Here is a 24,504-nt window from a genome sequence, read left to right on the forward strand (position 1 = left end):
TGATTTTTGTCTATTTCCTTGTTCCCTTGAAACTAACCTAACCTACATGATTGGCAGTTGGGCAGGGGGAAGAGGGAAGCTCCCTCAATTTTTTCATGCCCTCCCCTCTCACCTATCCTCCTGTGAGCATTCTGTGTCTTACTTTTTACTGTTCTGTTCTCCCTTTTAGCTACAGCTGTCTGGTTTGTTCTAGAAAGTAGTCATTTTGGGTTATGAGGTAAAGTACCTCCTGTGGAGATGAGAGATTTCTGGAAATATGATTACCATGGGATTAGTGGAGAGGTAAGCAGAATCTAGGTTGTAGGAATGATCTGTGGGCTCCTTAACGGCAGAAAAGAAGTTTTATTAATCTTTTTATTTCCAGAGTCTAGCAGAGTGTGAGGTAGATGTCTGTGGCTCAGAAGAGGTTTTCTGAATGAATCGATTAATGACAGGCCAACCATTTACAGTAATGAGATCTGTATTCTAGACCTTGAAGTAGAAGAATGGAGGAAAACGTGATGGTCAATGGAAGAGTCACTTATGACACTTTTGTTCCTCTTCCTACAGAAATATAAAAATTAAAAACCTTTTAAAATCAGGTAGCCTACGATTGCAGGGGAAAGAGGAAACTCCCAGATCCACAATGACTCCTCCTCCTTTCTATTTCTGGCATAAAATTAGCTGCCTAAAGACAAAGCCTTTTATTCCACAATTAAGGATACAACTAAAAATGCAAATCCCTGAAAGAGTAAGCATTATGCTAATGGGTCTCAAAATATAAATGAAGAATCAAAATCTATTCTGCTTTAAAGAAGGCACCAGTTTAGGAGGCAGGCTCTAAGTACTTGAAGCAATAAAAGGAACTCCCCTTTGCCTAACAAGTCCCATATAGCAGCCTCCTTCATACATTCAGTTTAACGTCATCCTAACAACAAGCCTGTGAACTAGGTACTATGTCCATTTTATAAATGTGACACTCAAGTTTTACCAAACAATAAGCTATGCACAACTAGCATTATCCATAACGATAAGTTATGAATTCTGGATGAGAAGCCAGATCTACTTGGAGGAAATCAGTACAAAGTATAAAACAGAAGTTATATCATCAATAGGAATTTAACCAGTGCCTTGACAAGTCTAGACTCTGTCCAGACTTCCTGCTTCATCCTGTTAAACTGTTTCAGGTACCTGATTATGTTCCCCTCCCAGTTACCTTTGCCCCCACTAAGATTTTAAGAGAGAAAAGTAATTCTGAATTCAAGAAGTTTCTATTTCCTATTCTGCTGCAACATATCATAGTCAATATGTTTCTAAGTGAATAACTAATGAAGTTGCTAAATAAGAATTATGAGGAAATGAATGTGTGCAATAAAAATACCACTGTCAGCTAGCCCTGTGCCAAGTACTGGGCAGGGGGGTGCACACAGCTAACTGTGGCATGTTCTCTGGGAAACAGCCAACATGTTGGGTCCAAGATTGGAGGGAAAGAAGACAAAAATGTGACCTATAACACAGTCCACGGATTTTATGGCTTTGCCTTAAATGTTCTCAAGAAATCCATCGCCAAGTGAAGCTGGAAGCAGCTTGTACCACTGGAGTGAAGAATCCTGCCATTCCACACTCTTCTTTATCATCCCCAGGATACTAACCAGCAGTTAAATGGGGCAGGAAGTAGAGTGAAAAGATATGTTTGCTACTATAGAGAAAAATAAATGACCAGAGTGTCTTACCTGCATGATGATGTAGCTTTTCCCTCCCACCAAAATCAATCAGGTGGGAACACCCTTCCCCCAGAACAAAAGCTCAAAGGCGAAGTGTCTAGGATGGAATGTGTTTTCTTGAGACTGCTGTTGACATAACTTAAAGCCTTAGTTCCCAGGAATAGAAAGACTAACTGTGTTGAGAATGAGGTTCACCCTGGGCCCTTCCCTTACTTCAAGTTGTCTCACTAAGAGGTTATGGGCTGTGCGTGCTTGTCTAAATCCATTATTAAATTAGGTCCCAATTTAAAGAGTTTGTCACACAGTTTAGCAAACAAATGAAACAGCCTGAAAGGCCTTGCAGCACCACATATTTTCTGGAAATCCCAGTAGCAGCAGGTAGAGCCTGCATCCTGAGGATGCAACCAGACTCGATGCACTTGGTGTCAGCCAAGCTGGTACTGGATTTCCATAGGATTGTTCAAATACCTTGGCTTATATTTTAATATTTTCTCTCACATTTGTATAGGAAAGATAGTCTTGGAATTAATTCATTTAACAAATGTTTCCTAAGGAGAATTCTTTATGCCAAGCACTGTGGCATAAAGCACTAGAGCTATGAAACATCAAGACATTACTGGGATTTGCAGGTCCAGTATTGAATAATACTGATTCATTTCAAAACATTTTATCAAAAATGCTTAACAAGGACCACAGTAGTCACTATCTTAACAGGTGAGTTTCAAATATTAGTGGTCTTCTGGGCAAATTTCACTTCAGGGAGTCAATAGGCATGTTGTAAAAATCAAAATAGGATAATAATTGCAAGGCACATAACACATGGGGTATCAGGAAATGAATTACCATAATGGTCTGCATACTATTTGGATTGCCTATAGATCTAGACTGTGAGAAACTTGAGGAAAGGGGTTCTGTGGTCTTATTCATCACTGTGCCCTTAACATCTACTACAGACTGGTACATTGCAAGTAAGTACAAACACCATATTTATTGAATGAAAGAATCAAGGCATGAAGGAATCAATTTATGAATGCCTTAAGTTAAACGAGGGGCAAGAAGCTGACCTGAGTGCGTTTGTCATATTACATAGCCTTTGAGGCAAAAACTATCTCAGGTAGTAGCAACTTTGAGTAACATATAGACTTAGAACTACTGTAAAAGAAATAAGACTTTGAAATTCAGAACGAAACTATGAGCAGAGGGCTGGAAAGGGGTGAAGAATGCCGAGGGGAAATAGAAGAAATCATGTGGTTAGGAAGACTGATAACATATATGGAGACTTGGAATGGCCTACTGTATATGCAGTGAGTCTTTCTATCATGTGGCTTCTACTGAATTCCTTTCAGGTTCTGCCTCTGGGTAGAGCCTTGTTTGGGTGAGAAATGCTGATGAGTTGACAGAGCTGAGCATTCTGGAGCCATGGAATGCTGGCCATCTCCTTCAGGCTTCATGGGGTCCAGAGGAGCAAAAATCTAAAAGTCATCAGAAAGTCTATCCTTCTTCCTTTGCTGAAGGCAAGCAATGGGATGAGAGAGGCTTATCCCACTGCTGAGAAAACAGCGTCTTAGTCACAACCAATTCTGTGGTCTCTCTGTCTGACAGGGAAAAGGTGGCTTCATAGTAAATGATGAATATTACCAACATTTATCAACTACTTCCCATGTGCCAGATATCTAAATTCACTATTTTATTTAATTCTCACAACCACTTATTTTATTTTATTTATTATTTATTTTATTTTATTATTATTATACTTTAAGTTTTAGGGTACATGTGCACAACGTGCAGGTTACATATGTATACATGTGCCATGTTGGTGTGCTGCACCCAGTAACTCATCATTTAGCATTAAGTATATCTCCTAATGCTATCCCTCCCCTCTTCCCCCACCCCACCCCACAACAGTCTCTGGTGTGTGATGTTCCCCTTCCTGTGTCCATGTGTTCTCATTGTTCAATTCCCACCTATGAGTGAGAACATGCAGTGTTTGGTTTTCTGTCCTGGCGATAGTTTGCTCAGAACGATGGTTTCCAGCTTCATCCATGTCCCTACAAAGGACATGAACTCATCATTTTTTATGGCTGCATAGTATTCCATGGTGTATATGTGCCACATTTTCTTAATCCAGTCTATCGTTGGTGGACATTTGGGTTGGTTCCAAGTCTTTGCTATTGTGAATAGTGCCGCAATAAACATGCGTGTGCATGTGTCTTTATAGCAGCATGATTTATAATCCTTTGGGTATATACCCAGTAATGGGATGGCTGGGTCAAATGGTATTTCTAGTTCTAGATCCCTGAGGAATCGCCACACTGACTTCCACAATGGTTGAACTAGTTTATAGTCCCACCAACAGTGTAAAAGTGTTCCTATTTCTCCACATCCTCTCCAGCATCTGTTGTTTCCTGACTTTTTAATGATCGCCATTCTAACTGGTATGAGATGGTATCTCATTGTGATTTTGATTTGCATTTCTCTGATGGCCAGTGATGATGAGTATTTTTTCATGTGTCTGTTGGCTGCATAAATGTCTTCTTTTGAGAAGTGTCTGTTCATATCCTTCACTCACTTTTTGACGGGGTTGTTTGTGTTTTTCTTGTAAATTTGTTTGAGTTCATTGTAGATTCTGGATATTAGCCCTTTGTCAGATAAGTAGGTTGTGAAAATTTTCTCTTATTCTGTAGGTTGCCTGTTCACTCTGATGGTAGTTTCTTTTGCTGTGCAGAAGCTCTTTAGTTTAATTAGATCCCATTTGTCAATTGTGGCTTTTGTTGCCATTGCCACAACCACTTTATGGTATCCTATTACTATACTCATCTTCACAGATAAAGAAAGTAAGCCCAGAGAAAGTGATTCGTCCATGGTCACAGATAGGACGTGGCAGAACCATGATTCACATGTTTTTCTATCTGGCAGAAGCTAGCAACTGTGTGCTTAAATGCTGCTCTACAATGTCTCACAAATAGGATCTGAATGTCCATGCTCATGTTGTCTAGCTGTGTGATCGTGGGGGAATCATTTAACTTCTCCGAGTTTCAGTTTCTTCATCTATAAAATGGAGGCAATATCCCCTGAATCATAGTGTTTTGGGGAGAATTCTATGGGATAATACATGTAAAACAATAGAATAATGGTTGACCCATAGAAAATGTCTGACAAATACTTCCCTCTATTTCTACTTCCTCATCTGTGTCAGGGATAACTGCCTTCCAAGCTGGCTACAACACCAAGGGTCTAAGCATCCTCGATATGTTTAATATAAGGTAGTAAAGACACTCTCTTTTGTTTGTCTGTGTACCGTGTTATCTGCCTGGAATGTTCCCTCTTGTCTATTCCATCTGTAAGCCGTAAATCATGACCCATTAGTGAGTTATTAAATCAAGTTAATGAGCTATGATCTCCATTTTTTAAAAAGGAGAGAAACAGAATGGAAAATAACAAAGTATACTGTATACAAAAAGTGTTATTACTATTTAACAAAAATGTTCTTTCTGTTTTATGTGTATATGTATTTACTGGGTCAGGATAAATAATGTACTTCTTACTTTGCTTCTAAATATTTGAAAGGCTCTTGGTTACCTCATATAAGAGCTTCAAAAATTACTTAGATATCTTTCCATGGAAGCAATCAAGATTCCAGGCCTTTCTAGAGCTAACAGATCTTTTCATATCACATTGCATTTAATTATCTTCCCTTCGTCTGTCTTCCCCAGCAGACATAAGTTTTTTGCAGACAGGAAACATGACTGTTACTGCTGCGTCCTCAGTGTCCATTATAGGCCCTGGCACATAATATACACTCAAAAAATGTTTGATGAAGGTCTGAATAAATCACAGCAACTGTTTCTTAAATCCACATTCAAAACTCAGAGGTTGTTTGCTTGAACTCTCAAAATCGATACCTTTTATTAACAAGTGAAAAGGGCTGAGTTTTTCTTTTACATTCTTTCCTGTGACCTTTTTCTCCTTCCCCTTGGTGGAATGATTTGCTTTTTTTCCTTGCCCTCCCCATTCTCCCAGCATCCTGGGTACTCTAACTTTCCTTTTATCAAAACAAAGGATTGTTCTTTAGAAATTTGCACTTTTGTATAAATTTAACCCCCATATCTTTGGCTTCTCCTAGTAGCATTTATACAAAAGGTGCATCCCTGTTAGTAGCAGGAAAAGCCTTGTTCTTTCTTTATTATACCAGCTTTTATCAGCTAGTAGATAAGAAGGGAAAAGGATATTTTAGAGTAGGGAGATCTTCATGAGCTCATAAACTCACTCTTCCAAGGCAGTGAATGAGAGCCTCAAAATACATGCAATAAAATTCATATTCCAGTAGCTCAGGAGCCTAAATGCATCTATGTTTGAAGAATTGATAATGTACTTGTGCAGCATTTTGAAAAACATTTTATTCATATTTGTAACTTTATTTACTTTTAAATGAACTACATATTTCACAATGCTTTCCCGCTATATGTTTCACAATGCAGGAAATACACAATACAAGTAGCATATTAAATCAAACATACCCAAATCATTCCCATTGAACACGAACAGTTAACATTAGCAATAATCAATTCCACTTGCACAGCACCACTAAAGTACTTCAAGCACTTCACACGAAAGATTAAAGGAAAAAAAGTATAACTAGATTAGAAAATAGAGAGGGTTGGCTCATGTTTAAAATACTGCCTGGCTCAGAGAGTGCTGGTTACCACTCCCTTCAAAATTTCAGGTAAACAAATTGCTACTACCTGGGAAGATCATTTCTAGTGGGGAAATGAAGGCAGCTTCTGCAAGACCCCAGGAAGGTACATTCTCTCTGACACCACCAGGACCAGGGCTAGAGTTGGGAGCATGCTTGTGAGCATGCGTGTGTGTGTGTGTAGGGTATGGGAGGTAAATCCAAGGGGAAGAATGGTTTTTTGGTGCAAGCAAATATTTTACTAAGTCAGCTAAATTGTTTCTCACAGAACAAAGAAGGTGCTTGCTTTCTGATTTAGGTTTTGGCTTCACAGAAAACTATAAATAATACCAAAGAAATCCCACATTCCTACAGCACAGTTTATCCTGTGCAAAAACCTCAAAGACATTTGTGTTAGAATTTCTCCTCTCCTTATTCCTTAATCAAAGAGTCCAGCACTGTGCTGACAGAAGCAGATTGGGAATCACAGCTAAAGTGTATTCAACAGCTGACACCACATAAACTAGGCCCTTAGGGAGGCAGAGTGATGTGGGGAGAAGTATGGGACTGGGGGTAGGAGAGCTGATTCTGCCACAAATAGCTGTGGGATCACAGGCAAGTCTCTGTCTCTGTTCTCCTCAGCCCTCAGTTTCCTCTTCTGTAAATTAAGCAGAGGGCCCAATGATAGCTAAGGTTCCTTCTAGCCCTAGAATTACATAAAGCTAAGCAAAGTGAGGAGAATAACACCATTTTCAGAATGTTATTCTCAGATTTGAGACATGATCATCCTCTTATATTTATATAATCAGAGAAACCCTGCTAGTAATTTATTCTGAGAGAGCAAGTAGTTGACTTTCTAAAATAAACACAACTGGCCATGGTCCTATACAAGCACTCTAGACAAAGCAAGCATCTGTATGAAAATCCTGTAGCCAAAATTAGTATTCAAGAAGTACAAAGGTACAAACTTGTAGAATCCTTTTTGGTAAGAATTTCACTTAGGCCTTGCTTCTTGCTTTTTTTTTTCTTTTTTTTTTTTTTTGGTCTGTTTTATCACTTTTCATGAGAATAAGGCCAGGGGGCTCTTGTAAGTTCTTTCTTTCTGATTTGCTGATATGACTATACGCATGGCCCATATTTCTTTTAATTTTATGTCTCTTAGAGTCATTTAGATGCTAAAGTCAGCCCTCTAGGTACAAAATAAGTAGTAATAATTGAACATTTGGAAACTAAATACCATATTTGTTTATTACAGAGATTTCATTTGGGGACTTTCTTATGAAGTGTCAAGTATTTTTGAGTCTCATTAAAAAGAGGTTCCTCCTTTCAATACAATCTCCAACCATTACTTTGTTACTCTAAGTCTTTGTCTCTTCTGTACGTTATACTTTTATTTATGATTTTAGAGAATAAAGATGTGAATCTAATTACTACTCTTTCAAATAAGTGTATTAGTTTTATATAATATCATATCACTTCATTTAATTTTCTTAATCTTCCAAAATTTAATAGCTATTAGCAATATACTTCAGCAAATTTCTTCTAGTATGTGAACAATTTATGCATTCTCTTAATAAGATACTTGGTAATTTTCCCTCTGAGCTTTATTATATATATAAACATTTCAGTTACACTAACTGATTTAGTTCTATCCTATTAACCCAGCTGACTTTTTCCAATTTGCTACCAGGGACTAAAACATTTCAAAATTTAAAAATATTTTGTAGCATGTAGACCAGCAACACAACACAAGAGAGAAGAAGAACCACAAATGGAGCTTGTTAACTTTCCATCATATTTGTAATGTCACTACAAGACATGTTTTAGGGTGGTTCTGAACAGTCACAGATTACAATTAAGGGTATCAAAATAATCTTTTGAAATGGAGTTGGCCAAATTCATAGGGTTAATAACTTGTTTTTCTTAATCTCAGGGCTTCCCTGGAATAAGAAGGGACTCTAGGCTTATCAGTTCAGTCGGGAAATTCAGCCCTATGAGAACCTGTGCCTTCCAGAATCCCACTCCCTTCTTAGCCCTGCTGTGAATACCAAATACATACAAAACTTAACTTTAGAGCCAAAGTGGAACCAACAGCAAAAGTTCAACTCAAGCATGTAACTTAGTATCTATAACATATACGTCATGCCTAAAATTTCAGGTAAGAAGGATATGACCTCAGGTTGGAGTCAGATTGAATTCAGGCCAGAGTGGGGAGTGGAGAATACAATAAGAATGGGCATGGTTCTTCCATATGGTACATAGATTCATGTTGCCCGTTAATTAGGCATCGCTTTTTTCCTTTTGCCTGTTAGTACTTATATATTTTTAAAAGTACAGTTAGCACTGATGAAGTTTGGAAGTAATACAGGAAGCTTGTCTTGGAAGAGGAGCATGTTACAGTTGAGTGTTGATGGATCTTACTCAAGAGGTAGCTACTAGGATGAAAGACTGGAAGGCATTTCACATTCAATCAATCATTTATCTTTTTCTGGTAAATTAATGAGTTTTGTCAGACAAGGAACAAGTAACTTTTATGGTCTGAGAAAAAAACTGGTAGCGAGATGACACAGAAGGAAGTCTGTCTGCCAAAACTTGTTAAGAGAAAAGCACATAACTCTTTAGAAGAATGCCGTGGATTTTAAATTGATGCACTAAAGTTAATGCAATCAGTATCAGGCAGGTTAGGAGATAATACAGGAATATTTTCTTTTCACACTGATGGTAAGCAAATGTCCAAGGGTTTGGTCCACATATACCATTTAAGATTTATTAGAAATGAAAATGTTTCTTCTCATTATTTTTATTGCAACCTATGCTGAGCACTTTATCCTGAATCATAACTTTGCCAAAGAATAACTTGATAAAAGCAGGCACCTTTAACTAATTTAATCTAATAACATTTCAAACATTTATTCCAAATGCTTAAACACAAGGTCTTTCAGTAGTGTACTGTTGAACATGGGTTAAGTGGGACACATGTTCTGTTGCTACATGGTGTTGCCTTTGTTTTCTCAAGTTGAATTGCTCGCCAAGTGCAGATAGAGAAATACTCCATTGCCTACCTGACGTAGAGGGAGCGTTTCTGATTGGTTCGCAGGGATCCGGACCCGGAGCTCATGCTGTGGTTCATCATCTGCTCTCGTAGGTCATGGATTTTGGCCTCAAATCGAGCGTAATCTGGGAATGAAAACAAAGGTAGCAAATTTTGCTCTGTGCCTTCAAGAGTTGGAAATGCTGCACAGCCCAGGCAGCCCCTCACCCACGTTGTTGGTTCCTTTGCCAAACAATGGGGAGATGTGCAACTCAAGGGTATGCCTGTTTACTATTATTTATTCACAGACATTTATAAGAGGAAAATGATAAATCAGTTATTTCCCAAAAGGTACCTAGAAAACACACCACCATCAAATTCCCAACTTGTAAAAAGTCCATGGGGGCTGGGAGAGGGAGGATGGGGGATCATGGGAAGGCAGGGAGGTAGATGTGGTTATAAACAGGCAATGTAAAGTATCCTTGTGGTGATGGAAATGTTCTCTATCTTGCCTGCAGTGGTGGATATTGGTAACTGCACGTGTGATAAAATTACACAGAACTAAACACACACACACAGACACACAACTGCGGAAAATCTGAATAATATCGATGAATTGTGTCAATGTGAATATCCTAGTTGTGATAATATGCAATAGTTTTGCAAAATGTTACTATTGGGAGAAACTGAGTAAAGTAGTTATTTCTTACAGCTGCATGTGAATCTATAATTACCTCAAAAACAAAAAGCAAAAAAAAAAACAAAAAACAAAAAATACTCCATGGGAATCCCAACTCAATGGGGTATTGAGGAGAGACTCTAGTTACTCTCAGCCTGATAGACCTGACAATCAAGAGTTTGGTGATGAATTGTGTAAGAAATTTCATTTAATTTAGCTAAATTTTGTTAGGGGGTGGGGGTCTGCTAGAAGTTGACCACTTGGGATCATACCTCAATTTTGTCCTATAGCTTTGCCCGCATGCCAAATTTTAGAAATTTTCAAACATTAAAAGTTATGGGTATAAAAAAATCAAAGAAATCTGTATATTATACCATTGCTATTGTTTCACAGAAAAAAAATATTTTTGGCATGTCAACCCAATAAAGATAAAGAAAGAATCGGTTCTAAGGTACTTATTAACACAATGAACATGTAAAAAGAAACGGCTTTTGATGTTTCAATATTTTTTATCACAACCTAGAAACTTCTATCATTTCCTTGGCAAAACAATGTCTTGCTTTAGAAAATTCAGCAGGCTTAACTTACCCACAAATAAACTTAAAAATGTTAATTGAAATTATAAATGGTTCTTTTAATTACGAAGAAACTCACCATGAAGAATTTTAATAGAGTATATCAGTACATTTCAGAAAACAATTTGATTTTCAATTCAATTTATTCACAACTTTAATAAAACAAGGATGAATGAATATAATAAAAGATGATCTACTTACAGAGTGTTTCAAATTCTTTATAAGAAAAAGTTCTATAAAATGTAATTTCATTTCAACTTACTGGATATGTATTGATTAATGTAGGGATAGCTTTTCTAAAAGATTTGACCTTAGTTTTCAGCACTAAATAGATAACAGGAAAATAAACTCTGAATATTAAATATTTTTAAAGTTTAGTACACAACAGATAAAGCCATAATAGTTGGCTGGAAATTTCCGGTGCATAAGCAAAGTCTGGTATTATCCAGATTTGGAAGGCTTCCTGCTCATGCTTAGCTTTGAATAAATAAGTAAGTCCTAAATGATTAAATAAGTAGAACACATATTTAACAACATATTTAAGGTAAAAATCTAATGACTATAATTTAGGAAAATGTATTTCATTTTCTAGCAAGAGAAAACATTTATTTATAAACATCAATATGATACTGTATGCAGGCCAGGCGTGGTGACACACACATATAGTCCCAGCTATTTGGGAGACTGAGGCAGGAGAATCACTTGAGCCCAGGATTTCAAGGTTTTAGTGACTTATGATCTCACCACTGCACTCCAGGTTGGGTGACAAAGAGAGACCCTGTCTTTATTTAGAATTAAGGAAAAATAAAGATACGATACTGTATGCAGATTTAAATCATTTTGAGCAAGTCGTATTTTCTTGCCACCTTGGAAGAGTCAATTAACATTTATTGCTGGCCACATGGCAGACAATATGCTCAATCCTTCATGGGCATTATCTCATTTCTGTTTTAAATTACAAAATGAAGTCTATGGATGTTGAAAATTTTGAAATATATAGAAAAACACAGGATAAAAATTGAGAGGCTCTCGTCTCTTCTGCCTTCCCTTACCTTCTCTCTCACTGCTCTCTTTCCCTACAGCTTACCCTAGTGGTACATGTATGGTTGTGTGCCGGATATGTATGTGTGTGTTTGTGGGTAGCTGTGTGTACATACACACATACCCATACAAACAAGACCATAGCTCTTTATTGTATTAAGACTTTTCCCCCCTTTTTAATAGTGTAATTTGGATATTTTCCTGCCTTCTACCAAATACATAAATATCATGTTTCTTAATACTCTTAATAGTCTATTCCATAGTTTAGACTGTATTTAACAACTCCCTTATCATTAGATATTTAGGCTTGTCCAGCTTTTTGCTATCATAAACAGGGATCTTGGTGTATATGTGCATGTTGACAGCAGGTTAGTAGAGCACCAGAAGTGGGACTACTGGTCAAACCTTTGCACAAAAATCATACAGCCTCTAATAGCATTTCCCAGAGAAGAAAAGGGCCTTGTCTGGAACACAGATCAGGAACTCTTAACTTTTTCTGATCCATGCTTTACATTGCCACTTGATAAATACTACATGTCATCTCTGAGTACCACTAAATCTCCCATCTGGAGAGATGGGACACTCTCCTTTATACCTGTGATGACTCTACTACCCATGATAAAAGCAGGAGATCCCACCTTCCAACTGCCCCTTCTTAAACATCTAACTCTGTGCAAGTCCCAACCCTCATTTAATCACTTTGCTACTTCATTGCATTCATCACACCAACTTGCAGTTATTTGTACAGTTGTTCATCTTCCATTAGACTGAGCCCTCTGAGGGCAGGAAATATTTTTCATTCTTCTTGGAACTTCCTTTTCCTAACATAGTGTCTGAGATGCTCAATAAACTTTTTTTTGAGTGAATAAAAAATAAATGAGGGAGTAGAATACCTAGATGAATTCAGTTATAAAATGGCTCCAGGTACTGAAATTGTCCATTTTCATTTTTATGTTTTTTCAATAAGAAAGATGAACATGCATCTCCCCTAGTGCTACTTTTTTCAAAACTAAATATTCTAATTCCAAGGCTTTATTTCTGTCAAATCACTACCACTTCCAAATTCTTCTGTTATTTTTATTGTTCTCCAGGATCTCTCCATCTCAATCATGTCATACATTGGAAACAATTCTCTGACACTTCATCTATATACAATCAACACTTTGTTAGGCTCTTGTAGCTGCCTCATTTTTTGTAACACAATAGAATACTTGCCTTAATAATAAATTATATTTCCTTACACTATGGCTTATTAGATACCCAAAATGTTTTCTGCCATGCTTTCGAAATGTTTTGACTGCACGACATTCTACGGTGTTAAAATTCCCCAATATGAATGATTTATACTGCATTTGCCTTAATTGGAATCTATCCTGTTTTCATCTTTCCTACTTTGACAGTCATCTTAATGTAAATCCTGTGTCAGAGGTGCTTATCTGTCTCTTTGCTACTCTTCTTTGAAAACTAAACATAACCACAAGAAATTTCACATAGTAAAACTAGTAAGATCTGGGTTTATAAATATAAATGGTGCGTCTGTGGCGGCAGAGCTCTGTCTCCAACTTCTTGGAGATAAACAAGTTCATAGTTAGAAATGCTCTAGAATTAAACAGGAAACCTGCTACACAAATTGTGAAATATAAGTATGTTTTATAGAAGTACTGAAATTGTATTTTTCAACAAGTTAAAACAGAAAAACCTAACACTACCATATATTCATTAAATATTAATTCTCTCTTCCTCAAATGTTTTACTCATATCTATGCCTGTCCCTTTGGAACATTTTTCAGTCAAATTCATAACATTGTCTTGATTCCAAGCCTCGGGAGAACATTCGAATGAAATTTTCAAATGCTTCAATATTTATATCATCGAATGTGGAATTCACGTTTACTGAGCACTTGCAATGAGCTAGGATCTGTACTACATACTTTTAAAAATACATTATTTTTCCTAAGAAAGTTCTGAGGTAGATATATTATTTTACAGATGAGGAAACAGAGGTTCAGAGAGGTTAACTGACTTCACGAAAGTCATAGAGCTACTAGGTAACAGAGCTCATTGGACATGGAGCTAGGATTCAACCCTGGATCGCCGTGAAGCCATTTTGTTTCCATGACATCACGACGTTGGTTATAACACCACAATTGTTTAGAATGTAAGGCTTGTTTAGAATGCAAGGCCTCCTCAATTCTCCACCCTTCCGCTCTTAACATCTTGCTCTTCTTCCCTTCATCTATCGTGTTAGTTAGGTGCATGCTGGTCTTCCCTCTATCAAACTGTAAGCTACTTGGAGACTTGGGATGCCTCACTCATCTCTATTCCCAAACCTCAGGGTCTATCATTCTACCTTCTGTATAGACAGGACTTTCATAGTTTTGAACAAGTCAGAACCTGAAAGAATTTGCTTCCAGAATAGGACACTGACAGGAAAATTAAGCATGATCATGCCGAGATATAAAACAATATTAAAATTGCAGCATTTTCTTCTGTCTTGCTTCGCATGAAATAGGTGTTTGGTAAATGCTTTTTAAATTACAAGTTGTTTTATGTTTTGGTGGGATTTTCTTCTGTAACAAGAAGCAAACCACTGAAACCCAACTCCTAAGCAAACGTTTTAGAGGAGCTTCATGAAACATTACCCCCAGCTAGTTCTTTCCCCACCTCTATGTATGATAACCCATTTTCTCCTCCACATTTTTGAGTATGTAAAACCAGTTGTTCCTGACTAGGTGCATTTAATTTGGGGTTCTGGCATTTGTATTCACTTGAACAAGATGGATGATAATAGTAAAAAGTGTACAAGATTTGGGTTATGTAAATGGAGTCAAAATCCTGGTTGTGCCACTAAATAGCTATACATTACTGTGAAAGTTATTAACCTTTCTGTGCTTAATTTTCTCAAGTAAAATAGGAATAAGAATTGGACCTACCTCAAGATCTGTTGAGAAGATTATGAGAGAGCTGATGGATCTAAAAGATTGGCGCTTGGTAATGACTGTCAATTCTATTACTTCTGTGTGTAATTCATCACCTATTCTTGTTCATCACTTGTGAAAATTGTAACCCCTTTCTGTACTGAGTAAAATGGAAACCTGTGTCTGCTCCTAGAGCCCCCTGTTACAGCCTCCCTCTACTTGTTATGAATTGATGTCTTCACCAGGTCAAATACGAATGAGCCACAGATGGCCATACTTTGGGACACTTGCCATCAGGTGGAACTTCTCATCTGCTAGGCAACCACTCAGGGTACTCTCATAAGTTCATAGTGACTTGGAGTCCAGGAGAATAATGTCCAATTCCAAAGCTGCTGCTATTTTCAGGAATATCGGTGACTTCATTCATCAGTATTGTCTCAAGGCCTTGAGCTACTGATGGACACTTGGATGGAGCAAGGTCATAGGTGTGAACACCGCAAACTACACAGTGAGGGGGGCTCTGCCATACACTTGTTTGCAATTTGTTAAGGGTAAGTAAGGCGACTCAGAATGCAAATCTACCATTCACACAGAAAAGGAGGCATTGCCTCCTGTGAGAAGGCTGGCATTGTTTAATGCAGTAGGATTAATCTGCGTTGATTAAAACTGCCCAGCTGCTCATGTCTTCAAGACTCAGGTGGCTTACTTTGGTTCTGAGATAAGAAAACAATACACTCAGTGGGTTAGGCAATAGCATGAGGCCATGGCCTGCCCTCCCCCTTTCCCAAGTGAGATGGTGGGCAGCATGCCTCTCGATCAGTCACGACCTCATCCAGGGGTCTCATGATTGCCAGATAAGAGGAAGCCATGAACGGAGGGAACAGGGTTAGAAACTCTATGTTATGGCTGCATAGTATTCCATGGTGTATATATGCCACATTTTCTTAATCCAGCCTATCATTGTTGGACATTTGGGTTGGTTCCAAGTCTTTGCTATTGTGAATAATAAAAAATGATGAGTTCATGTCCTTTGCAGGGACATGGATGAAGCTGGAAACCATCATTTTCAGCAAACTATTGCAAGGACAAAAAACCAAACACCGCATGTTCTCACTCATAGGTGGGAATTGAACAATGAGAACACATGGACACAGGAAGGGGAACATCACATACCTGGGCCTGTTGTGGGGTGGGGGGAAGGGGGAGGGATGGCATTAGGAGATATACCTAATGTTAAATGACGAGTTAATGGGTGCAGCACACCAACATGGCACATGTATACATATGTAACAAACCTGCACGTTATGCACATGTACCCTAAAACTTAAAGTATAATAATTTTAAAAAAAGGTACTGGGAGTAAAATTAAAAAAAAAAAAAAAGAAACTCTATGTTAGAAGGCCAGCTTTTAGTCTTAATCTTGTCATTTATTACTAATGGGGCCTTGGGAAGTTACTGAACCTCAGTTTGTTCATCTACAAATTGTGAGGTTCACATCACAAAGTGGTTGTGAGACTCAAAATGAGATTTGACTGAAGTGTTCTGAAAATATAAGATAGGTGTTGCTGTTATTACTTTGGTGACTCCTGTCAGGACAAAGACATATGCAGTTCTTAGTGGTACTAATGGTGACAGTGGCACCCTCTTTCTATTTGTTCATTATAAACGTGTGCAGCTTTAACAACAACTGGTAAGATCACTGAGCTGTAAACAGGACTCTGCACATCCAAGCAACAGAGACTGCTTTCCTGCTGAGTTATCCATTTCCACACTACAGGAGAATTAGTTTGAAGAGACCACCTGCTGTACACACGCGATGCTTTAAATAGACACATCTGAACTAGAAGCTCTTGGTGTCTTATAATAAAGGAAGTTTGTGCTTTAGGACAACTTCCAATATGGCTGGGGTAAATGTCAATGGTGTGTAGTCTGTTGGGGGTCACAATATTGTTTACCTGGATGTGACCCTCATTGTCACTGAGGCTCAGGAAGGGTACATGGTAAGGATGAAGCAGAAATGGTTTACATCTATTCTTAGCAGAGCATGTAATCACTGCTCCAGGGATGAGATGCTGTGAGCAATTATAAATGTTTCCATTTCTTTGGTGGAAACATCCTTCTTTCATTTATTCAGTAAATATTTCTTCAGGGTTTATAACATGCCTTGCACAATCCTAATTGCTGGGGATACTGAATCCACTGAAAAGATTTTTTTCCTCAAGAGGCTCACAGGATAGTGCATAGTTGCTTGTAATTTTCTAGTTTCATCTTGTGAATACAAAAAGAGCATTTGGTATTTAAATATCTGCTCCATTTGAGGAGTATCATGTTCTTTTTAGATGGTAACAGGATATCAAGACACCCTTCTATCATGGAAAGACGCTAATACAGTCAGTTTCATGTTAAAATGGACAAATTGGGGCAGGTTAAATCTTTGTGAACTATCTGGTTACTTTTAGAGTGAGAAGAGCAACTTGGGGTTCAAAGCAGTACCTTGGAATCAGAGTTTCTGGATTTGAGTCCTGGCTCTGAGAGATGTTAAGAAAATACCATACCCACTCAGAGATGCTGTTTTCTCATTTGTAAAATGTAGAAATCATCCCTACCCCTATACATTGTTGTTCTGAATATCCAAGAGAGTGTAATTTATTTCCATCCTTTTAAGCAGTATCGATTTTAAAAAGCACCATCAACGAATAAAAGCATCTTTTTTTGGAGAGGGTGGACACAAGACTCTTCTGATTTCACAAGCTGAAATGTATTTTGTAGAGAGGGGAAGATGTAAGTCTTATAATCAATGAAATATGATAATTCAGAATGTTTAAAACTAGAAAATCCCAAACAAATATACTACTGCTCTCTTTCCACTGGACTCTTAACCAAATAGTCACACATAAGAGCATTAGCCATAGAACACTATTTATACCTCAATTTCAAGAAGCAATGCTTTGTCAACATTCTTTCACATGATGATACAAAAGTAATTTTAATTATTTGGAGCTCAGAAAATATTAGATGGTTGCCATTTCATCACCTCTTCTTTTTCTAGTTTTCCTGGGATTTCAGAGCCAGATATACACAGAAGGGGCCCAGTCACATTACTTTAGACTTTAGAGACACACTTAGAGCTTTTCTCATCCTGGCTGCTTTTCGAGTCATCCTGTCAGGAAGGACACCATTAGGAACTATTTGAGGAGCGTGGCTCCCCTCCCAGATAAGCATTGGAATGCCCACCTCCGTCAAGAGCACTGAGCTCTGGTGACTGGAAGGATTTGGGGTGGATCTCTCCAGGCTACTGCCTAAGGATTTTACTAGCTTTTACTTCAACCCCTTACTTAGCTCATCTCTCAAGTTGCCAACCTGCCTCTGTGTTGAAGTGGTGACGTGGAATTTTCCATTGCTAAAGATTTACAGATGTTTGGCTTACAAATCCAAGAGAGAGGGAGTGTGTGTGTGTGTGTGTGTGTGTATGTATGTGTGTTTGTGTGTGTGTGTGTATGTATGTGTGTGTGTGTGTGTGAGAGAGAGAGAGACATAGAAAGAGAGAGAGAGATACAGAGATGGAGAGAGACAAATAGATTATAAACTAAATTCATCAGAATCCAACTTAACCAGAAATTCTAGACAATATAAAGAGTCTATCTTTTCTGCACTCCACAAAGGAAGAGGATGTATGCACCTATCTCTTGTACTTCTTTGCTACTGACCATTAATAACTCAGTTATGGATACCATGAGGGCAAGGATGTTATCATGTTTTCTTCTGTATCCCTAACACTTGGCATAGAGTGTGGCACACAGTTATCAGCTAATAAATGCTAATGTAAGTGCTTGCTGAATTGGATGAGTTAAATGAAGAGTTCTGATAAACAGAAATGATCCTTTAGCTTACCAGATCTAATACTAAATAGATCAGCCTTTTAGAATAATTTTTAATAACACACTGAATTAAGGTATGTCTTTCTCCATTCCTCCTCACCCCTTCTCTGTTTTCAGATAGAATTGGGATCATTTGTTTTAACTAGAACAATCTCTTGCAGCTTGGATGGAGAAACTTTACAGAGGTTTCAGCCAAACACTCATGAATTCTTTAATGTGTGAAATAAAGTAAGTTTTATAGGCAAATAACAATCTGAATCCCTAACTAGCTATTTCATATAATATGCATATAACTCTGAAAATTACATACATCAAATTTCAATTTGGCTTCAAGCATGCTGTGTTTTATAGATTCATAAAGGCAGATTTTCTCTGATTATCAGGCTTATTGCAAAATGGAGTCAACACAGAAACTTCCTGAAGTTGGCAAAGCTTGTTTTCTTTGGCTGACAGGAGTAACTGATGTATTATTATTTTTTAAGGCTCTGAGATAAATCTGATTCATGTTTGAATCATAAGTTTATTATTGATTTTTAGTGTGGATTTTGCATAAGATACTCAATTTAGAGAATACTCAGTTTTCTCATATGCAGAATAGAAAAAAAGTAGTTACCTGATCAGATTTTTTGAAAGGTAAATGCAACAGCAGTTGTAAATGGCATAGTCCATTGTTAGGAATAGACTAGGTGTTCAATAAACAAGTAAAAAAAAACCATGAAGCTCTCCTGAAGCTTTATATTCCCTGTCTATAAAATGGAGACATCACTGATTTCCTGCTTACAAGACTGCTGTGAAGATCAAATGAAGAAACAGATAAAAATGTTTGGTAAACTGAATTGTACAGTATAAATAGAAAGTGGTGACAAAAGTAATTCATACCAATGCAGTTTTTTAAAAATATCCCAACCTGCCTACACGACTACTTCCTCTCTCTGAGATTTATCTCAAAAGTGGAATTAGATTCCTGTCTTAGCTGTAAAAATAAAGCCACAAAGGGCATCATGCATGAGAGAGTAAATGTGAAACTCTGTGGGGGAAAATGGAAACTTCAGATATTATTAGGGCCTAGCTGCCAATGGTGATTCTCTCAAGATTTTATTGGCAGGTTGAGTGAAAGTGCCAGAGTGTGGATGCACAAGCTGTAGTTTAATTGGTGTGATTTATAGCTAATGGTGCATCAGAAGGAGGAACTAGGAACTGTGCCTTCTAATTTAAGGCATAGTACCTAAGACTGCATCCACTAGATAAGAAAACCTTCCTTGGCAAACTCAAATATTAAATCTTTGCTGAATTTGTCTTGTTCTTTTGTATAAAAATCATGGAGCCAGGAGCTAAAATAATATCTAAGTTTCCTCTTTGCCTGATGCCATCCATGCAAAATGTGACTTGCTTCTTCAGCAGCAGCATGAAAACAAACTAATACACCACTATTCCTAGGTAAGTAGAGCCACAATGGGAAGACCACTAAGGGAATATGGAGGCTCACGGAGGCTAGTCAATTTATCCAAGGCCACACAGCAAAGCTGGGACTCAAACTCAAATCTTCTAGTCCTAGTTTCATTCAGTTTTTTTTTTCCCTACATTGATTCTAGACTTTCTTCTACAAGTGACTACTTTTCTGTTTTGTTCCTGACATGAACAGGTCCATGGCTGTCTCAGACTTGTTTGGTTACCCTAAGTAACCATTTAGCAGCCAATTTCTGATATGACTATAGATACATCTCTATAAGTGAATTCTATAGGTGATTTGGCATGATCAAAATGAAAAGGCTTTGTTTGAGTTCCCCAATATACTCCTCAAATGAAAGCTTCTCAAAATGTCATTTTGAGATACGACAGGTCTTTCCTTCAAATACAACAGATACTTTTCTTTTGCAGCACTCAGCATACATACAACTATTTATCTGTAAGTACTTGCTTAGTATCTGTGAAGAACATTGCAGGTACCTGACATATGTCTAACTGATGGAGTGAGGCTGCTAATGTGGCCATCTCTCCCTCTTCCTGATAAGAAAGTGAACCAGCCATTTCAAAATGTGGAGAATTCGAGAAATATGTTCTACTCCTCTATAGCTCTCCCACTAAAATAATTTTCAATTTTCAATCGAGGTGAAAGGAAGAATCGGCAAAGAGACGGATTGAGAGAATTGTTTATACTCATAACTTCGTTCTCAACATAATTATCTATTTCTGAGTCCTAAAAATCACCTAGCTAGATTCTCCCTCAATCTGAAGATTACCTTTTACTCCTTGAGATGCTAAATGTCTTCCTATTTATCATATTAATATTGCAAGTATTTTGTGTTATGCAGCCAGAAAAATCACATAACGGGAACTTACCCACAGCCCCCAAACTCATAAACAGGAGCCGAATAGAAATTCCTCAGTGCAATTTATGGTAACAATTTCATGCTCAGTTTAGTTACTTCCATGACTCAGAAAAGAAATTTCTTTTGCTTATTTCAGTAATTTTTTTCTAAAAAATTGTTCCCCTAATTTTTGGCAAAGGATCTATGAGAAAGTGAAGAACTCCCTGGTTGTACATGGATTTGGAATTGTCACTTAAGTGAGGCCAAAATGTAACCCTATGTCATTCATTGCACAGTACCATTTGTTATAAATTTGACCTCTAAAACAAAGATATTACAAAACCATTGAGTGTTTTTTTAAGGGATATATGATATTTGTCACTTAGTCTCCAGTATTATGATGGAAAACCTGGATAGTGGATAGAAAACCTGGAGGTCATTTAGGCATCTCTTTCACTGGTTGGGTGAGAAATGGTGAAGAAGATGGGAATGGAGAAGGGACATACATTTGGTAAGTGTAAATAAGAGTCTTTGCTGATTAATTCAGTGTGGCCCATGAGAAAGAGTGGAAGTGTCCAAGGTTCCCTCAGGTTTACAGCTTAGGCAACTGACTGAGAACAGAAAGGAGCTGCCATTGAGAGGAAGAAAAGAAAATGACACTGAGTCCATGTTGGGACACATTGGGTTTAAAGGGATATCATTATGACCTAGGCTCTCTGAATTCCAGTGACTGGGAATATAGGAAGATACATCTTTAACAATTGAAGCAATTTATACACCAGAGCCTAAGGAATATTTATAGATGAGGGCTGTGCTGCAATGACAGATAGAGTTGTATGAAACATACACTAATCTGACCATTCTATCCTCCAGACTCAGGGAAGGAAATAATAAAAGTAAGTAACCATAAAAAATAGACTTTTATGCATAAATAAAAATCAGCTAAGAGACAGTTCATCCCTGTATAATTAAAACAGGCAAATTTATCTTTCCTCTGATTAATAATTTAAGAAAAAATCCCAAGCATGCTGCCTATGGAGGTGTAGGAGTAGCTCCTATAATTAGACTCCAATTTGAACCATGAGGGTGAGGATCAGAAAGCTGACTCAGAGCCTGGTGTCAATTATTTGCAGTTTGTACAACGAAAGGCTAAAAATTTGGGAGATGCAGGATGACTGAAGCCTGATTCTGGGGGTTGTTACAGCACAGTTACAGGGTAAGTTTTTTCCATTGTTATTTGCTGGAAAATTTATTCTCCATCTCCTTTAGTCTGTGCTTGAATTTTATGGGACTTGCTCGAGAATGGCATTCATGCTTTAAATCCAAGAGCCAGGAATCATTGAATTTCAACAATTTTCCTATTTATTTTAACCAAAACAGAGCGGTTTCTATAACTCAATTTAAGAAATTATCCTCTTTGATACAATCTACTTATGTTTGATTGATTTTAGAATAAACTAACAGATACACAAGAGCTTATAAAGCTAGCTCGGTTCAGTGGAGAACTATAGCAGAAACAGCAGGTTTCTATTTGGCACATTTTGGATTTATCTGGACGCAAGAGGATGTGAAAAGAACACCTTTCAGACAAAAGCCAGTCTTGAGTAGGAATTTAATATTCCTTGCCCAAACAGCTTAGTTTGTGTCCCATTTTGAGTCACTATCTGAATCCTTATTTATCTCCTGTATAGAACAAATTCTCTCCCTCTATTTAATAGGCTTTCAGATATGAAACAGAGTGAGAGAGAGAGAGAGAGAGAGGAAGGAAGGAAGGGAGGGAGGGAAAGAGAAACGGAAAGAAGGAAGGAAAAGCTCTAATTTCTTCTGTTGTTTTGGTAACACACCTTCTCCCCTTCATGTCCTTCAGCTGCTCCCCTTAGGGCTTTTTGTAGACACTTTTGCTGGTCTCTCCTCTCAAACACTGCTCACCACTGTACTTTATTTTGTATCATCTGTCTCCATCCTTTCCCAACTCCTGAGCACTCAGCCTCCTCTGGATCTTTTCTGGTTCCTTCACTCCTAGGACTGTGTCTGGTTGGCTCATGAAGGCAAATGACAAATGTTTGCCATATGCACATGTATGTGCATGAAGGAATACATCCAGGTTCTGACTTCCTCGGGGCAACCTCTACTTTCTCAATGCCCCTCTTAAGATGGGGGTGGGGGAGGGTCCTCCTAGAACTGAACATGATATTCCAGGTGTGATCTAATACATTTAAATGTCCAAAAGCTCTTTCTTCCCTAAATGTTCCTTTTTAAAAGCTACTGTTCTCAATTAATGGGTGACTCATCTTCTTAAGTATATTAATAAGAGGTATTTTGATGTTTCCCTCCATTCTGTGGGTTACCTCTTGATTCTCTGGATTCTTTGTGATTCCGTTTTGTTTTAAGGATGTCCTCAGGTGTCTGGTGATCCTTGCTTATAAGTCCAAATTAATGATGAGGCACTAAAATGCTGATTGGAAGCTCTCTGTGCAGGCAGGTATTGTTGAATAGTGGTAAATAGGGGACATGTTCATTCTGGAGACACTCAAATATCAGGACCTATAAATCTCTATGCCAAGTCAGTTTCCCCAGAGTCTCTTAATATCATTTCTTTCAGGTTAAAAGCCTGATTACCAGGTTCTGGGAGTGAAGGGAGGAGTGGGGCTTAGACAAGGGTGGGGGCAGGGGTATGTCTCATAATTCACTAAATACCTTATTTTATATGTGTGTTCTCTGTGCAGCATTTTACTCCCACCATCATCCATGTCTGATGCTTCAGGTTCAATCTTGTTCAGTCTTTCCAAAGAGGAAACATTGGTTGGGTGGGAATGATTGGCAGGTTGAAGAGAGAATTTGAATCTATAGCTGCTCCTTTTAAAACTTCTAACTCATCTTTGTGTTTTCAGGCCTTCCTCACACCCATGTCTTCAGATACCCAAGGCCTTTAATACCCGAGTCCTTCCAGGATTCTGCACATCTCATTAGCTTCATATTCTCATAAGTACTTGGGTTTCTGCTTTCTCAGCTCTGATATGTCATTTTCTAATCAATCATCAGCATTCCAGCTTCCAAAGTTTTGTTCATATATCTTACATGTGTTGTCTTGACCGACTTCTTTTTGGACCTTAGATTATTTACCTATTTAAATTCCTTAATTGTTACTTTAGTGGAGTTTTGGAAGGGAACAAAAATATAGGCAGGTGTTCATCACATTTAACAAGGAACTCAAAATTTATATTTAATTCTATTTAATTTAATCTGGCTGCCTTCTTGCCATCAGTCTATTTGAAAAGTTCATATGGACCCAGCTCTGTCATCATCACATGTTCTATATCCCCAAACCTTGTGACATCTGCAAAAAAGTACAGAAGACCTCAAGAGAAGATAAGCTAGAATTTATTTATTTTTATACCTTTTATTCAGTTTTTATTAAAGCTTTCCTACCTTTCCAGATTGACACAGAATTATTCCATGAATCTGTCTATTAATCCATTTACAGCAAGTGCTGGGGATAGAAATTAAGGTTTAAACATATAATTCCTGCCATCAAAGGACTCCCTGTTGATTAGGGGACACAGGCAAGAAAACAGACAGTAAGTTTGTTAAGGCATGAACAAAGACCTGTGTTGGTACACATAGTACACAGAGGAAGTACAAAGAGGATGGTGCTTAAGAAGAGTTAACACCTAGACCTAATCTTAGAGGATGAGGAA

At 37.7% G+C, this 24,504-nt stretch overlaps 1 protein-coding gene and 1 long non-coding RNA gene across 27 annotated transcripts in view; one reads left to right on the forward strand and one right to left on the reverse strand.

Moving 5' to 3' along the window:
* The window catches only part of DLG2 (discs large MAGUK scaffold protein 2), a 2,193,106-nt gene that overhangs the window by 166,289 nt on the left and 2,002,313 nt on the right, over positions 1-24,504 (reverse strand). For 24 of the 26 annotated variants that reach the window (XM_055355576.2, XM_055355573.2, XM_055355572.2 and 21 more), the window contains one exon: positions 9,438-9,552. In XM_055355576.2, coding sequence (XP_055211551.2) covers positions 9,438-9,552 — 115 coding nt within the window. Of the gene's footprint in view, positions 1-9,437; positions 9,553-13,724; positions 13,783-14,634; positions 14,656-24,504 lie in introns of those variants that run through there. The other 2 variants (XM_063710716.1, XM_063710715.1) reach the window with 2 other exon arrangements.
* Positions 13,851-14,813, forward strand: LOC129525403 (uncharacterized). The gene is made up of 2 exons (XR_008669683.2): positions 13,851-13,982; positions 14,608-14,813. It is a non-coding gene; the product is annotated as an uncharacterized lncRNA (long non-coding RNA).

This window comes from Gorilla gorilla, chromosome 9 (assembly GCF_029281585.2).
Source record: "Gorilla gorilla gorilla isolate KB3781 chromosome 9, NHGRI_mGorGor1-v2.1_pri, whole genome shotgun sequence".
Taxonomy (NCBI): domain Eukaryota; kingdom Metazoa; phylum Chordata; class Mammalia; order Primates; family Hominidae; genus Gorilla; species Gorilla gorilla.